This window comes from Phaseolus vulgaris, chromosome 6, assembly GCF_051622355.1.
Source record: "Phaseolus vulgaris cultivar YP4 chromosome 6, ASM5162235v1, whole genome shotgun sequence".
In the NCBI taxonomy this organism is placed as follows: Eukaryota; Viridiplantae; Streptophyta; class Magnoliopsida; order Fabales; family Fabaceae; genus Phaseolus; species Phaseolus vulgaris.
Window position 1 is genome coordinate 10,052,568 of NC_143503.1, and position 3,402 is coordinate 10,055,969.

General features: G+C 48.1%; 1 protein-coding gene across 1 annotated transcript; it reads left to right on the forward strand.

Annotated features, from left to right (window-relative positions):
* The first annotated feature begins 2,144 nt into the window (after positions 1-2,144).
* Positions 2,145-2,522, forward strand: LOC150026307 (uncharacterized). The gene has a single exon (XM_090303814.1). The coding sequence runs from the start codon at positions 2,145-2,147 to the stop codon at positions 2,520-2,522; it is 378 nt and encodes a 125-aa protein (XP_090159940.1).
* The last annotated feature ends 880 nt before the right edge of the window (positions 2,523-3,402 follow it).

Below are 3,402 nucleotides of genomic sequence, written 5' to 3' on the forward strand. Positions count from 1 at the left end.
GGACAGGATCCTCGCCCCTATGCTCGGGCAAAATGTGCAAGCTTACGTGGATAACATGGTTGTAACTTCTGAGCAGGAAAAACAACATGTAGTGGATTTGGTGGAATTGTTTGAGACCGTGGGTAAGTATAACCTAAAGTTAAACCCCGAAAAGTGTGTGTTCGGGGTAGAGACAGGCAAATTCCTGGGATTCATGCTGACCGAGAGAGGCATAGAGGCTAATCCGGATAAGTGCGCCGCCCTCATTAAAATGAAGAGCCATGCTACTATCAAAGAGGTTCAAAAGCTGACTGGGAAAATGGTGGCTTTGTCCTGTTTCTTGTTCGCCAGCGGAGAGAAAGGTTACCCGTACTTCCAGTGTTTGAAGAAAAACAATCGTTTCGTGTGGACCCCCGAGTGCGAGGAAGCATTCGTCAAATTGAAGGAGTACTTAGCTAGCCCTCCGGTGCTCGGCAATCTTGTACATGGCGTTCCTCTCCGCCTGTACTTCTCCATCATCGATCGGGCGATCAACTCAGTGATAGTACAAGATCAGGACCAAAGCTAGAAACTGATCTACTTTGTTAGTAAGGTGTTACAGGGACCCGAGGAACGGTACCAGGCAGTCGAAAAGGTCGGGCTAGCAGTTGTATTCATGCCTAGGAGGCTACAACATTATTTTCACAGCTTCACCATCATTGTAATGACTGACCTCCCTATCCACAAGGTTCCTGACATAGCAGGGCGCCTGGTGCAATGGTCGGTCGAGCTATCCGAGTTCGACATCCATTACGATCCCAGAGGCCCAATCAAGGGCCAGGTATACGCTGATTTCGTGGTTGAATTGTCATCCGGGAGCCCAAACCCAGACCCTAAAGGCTTTCGGTGGATATTTTCAGTAGATGGTTCCTCCAATCAACAGGGCAACAGAGTTGGGGTTATCTTAAAAGGACCTAACGGCCTGCTGATTGAATAATCTTTGAAGTTTGCATTTAAAGCCAATAACAATCATGCCAAGTACGAAGCGCTGATAGCCGGAATATTGTTGGCCTAGGAGTTGGGAGCTTAGAACTTGTTGGTGAAGAGCAACTCTTTACTCGTCATCAAGCAGGTTACGGGCATATATCAAGCAAAGGACCCACAGTTAGCGGCGTACCTTAGATACGTCATGTTGTTGAAAGACGTCTTTGCCGAGTTCGAACTCGTGCACGTTCCAAGAGAGCAGAACTCCCGAGCGGATCTCCTGGCCAAGCTAGCCAGCTCGGGAAAAGGGAACAACCAAAGGTCGGTGATCCATGAGACACTGAAAAAACCTAGGATGGCGAAAGTGGACCCGACCAGGGAAGTCTTGTTGATAAACACCCGGTATGGGAGGAGCCATCGTTCGCTGACTCAGGAAACGTTGAAGGTACCACGAGTAGGAGCATGCGAGGTGCTCGGAGAGGAGGTGATGACCGTTTCCTCGGGGGGAACGACTGACACTTGGATCACTCCTTACCAGCGCTATCTGGCTGACGACCTGGTTCCTGATGAACCCATAAAGGCCAAGGCGGTAAAAAGAAATTCATCGAAATACACGATGATCGATGGTAATGTGTTTCGCACGGGTACACTCGCCCTACTCTTATTTGCATTAGTGGCGAACAGTGCGCCCGTGTTATGAGCGAGTTGCATGAGGGCATTTGTGGAAACCATGTTGGGAGCCGAGCGTTGGTGTTAAAGATCACACGTGCTGGGTATTATTGGCCAACGATGAAAGAAAACTGCAGAAGTTACGTACAGCTATGTGAGCAGTGCCAGAAACATGCTGATTGGCACCACCCATCGGCAGAGGAGCTGCAGTCGATTTATAGTCCATGGCCATTCCATACCTGGGGAATAAACATTCTAGGTCCTTTTCCTCTGGCCATACGTCAAATGAAGTACCTTGTGGTGGCCATCGAGTACTTCACCAAGTGGATTGAAGTTGAGCCTGTTGCCCAAATCACCGCACACAAAGTACAACATTTCGTATGGAAAAACATAGTATGCCGCTTTGGGGTTCCCAGACGTCTGGTGTCAGATAACGGAACACAGTTCGGCAGTCAACAACTAGGCAAGTTATGCTCGGAACTCGGCATAAAATAAATATTCGCCTCGGTAGAGCACCCCGGACAAATGGCCACATGGAATCAGCCAACAGGGTCTTGCTCAGAGGCTTGAAAAGAAGGTTAGAGAAAACCAAGGGAGCTTGGGCGGAGGAGGTTCCCCGAATTCTCTGGGCTTATCACACCACGCCTCAATCTTGCACCAAAGAAACACCGTTTAGTTTGGTGTATGGAACACATGCTATGATCCCCGTCGAGATTCATGAGAGCTCTCCCCGGTTTCAGAATTTTGTTGCTGAAGAGTCTAATGAGGGGAGGAGAGTGAACTTAGATTTACTAGAGGAAGTCCGCGAGCAAGTGCGTATAAAGTCAAAAGCATTGAAAAGAAGAGTCGAGCTGAGACAAAGTGGTCGACTTAGTGAAACGAAAAGCTCATCCTTACCAACTGGAGAATAAGTTGTCTCCAAAACGGTCAGGGTCGTTTCGTGTGGTAGAAGTACTCGGGAATGGTGCATACATGTTAAAAACCTTGGAGGGAGGACCCATCCCCCGATCATGGAACGCTGTTAATCTCAAGTTTTATTTTAGTTAATCCTTGTTAAAAAATATGGCGCTACAGGGTGACGCTCTTTTTCCCTTAAAGAGGGTTTTTTAACGAGGTCACCTAATAAATAAGTTGTTTATGATGTATTGTTGTTTTCCTCTGCCCCTGTCATTTGATTGTGATGCATGGTGCGACGACCTTTCTCGAAGAGGTTCTCTGAGAAGGGTCGTGTGAGTGATTAGTTACCATTGGCAGATAAATCGACCTTCCTTGCGAAGTCGCACTGCGGGTAAAGTTGCGTAGATGCCTCATCCATACCAACACGAGTCAGGCTAGCCCAGTGTGAAAGTGATCACTCGGGTTTGGGCGCTCCGTGGGATGAGTAAAGTTACACAAATAGATCACCTGACCCAATACAGGGTAAGACAGGCTAGCCCAGTGTGAAAGAAATCACCCGAGTCTAGGCACTCTACGGGGTAGGTGAAGTTGCATAGGTAGGCCATCCAGTTGTAACATGGTGAGATAAGCTAGCTCGGTGTGTGAGAGACACCCGAGTATAGACGCTGTGTGGGATGAGCTAGTGGCGCAGGTGAATGATGCAATTGGTGCAGGACAACTTAGGAGTTGCCAACGACTTGAATACAAGCGCTCTGTAAGAATGATTCGTAGTTGCATAGCTCAATTGTCAGAGCACGTGTTAGGCAAGGCGATGCCTGTTAGATTCGAGGTAAGATGCCTTTGAACACACTGCTTTGAGTGCTAACCTGTAGAGGCTATGGTGAATGGTCTAGC

Coding starts and splice junctions, on each gene's coding strand:
- LOC150026307 (XM_090303814.1), top strand. CDS start 2,145: ATGGAATCAGCCAACAGGGTCTTGCTCAGAGGCTTGAAAAGAAGGTTA.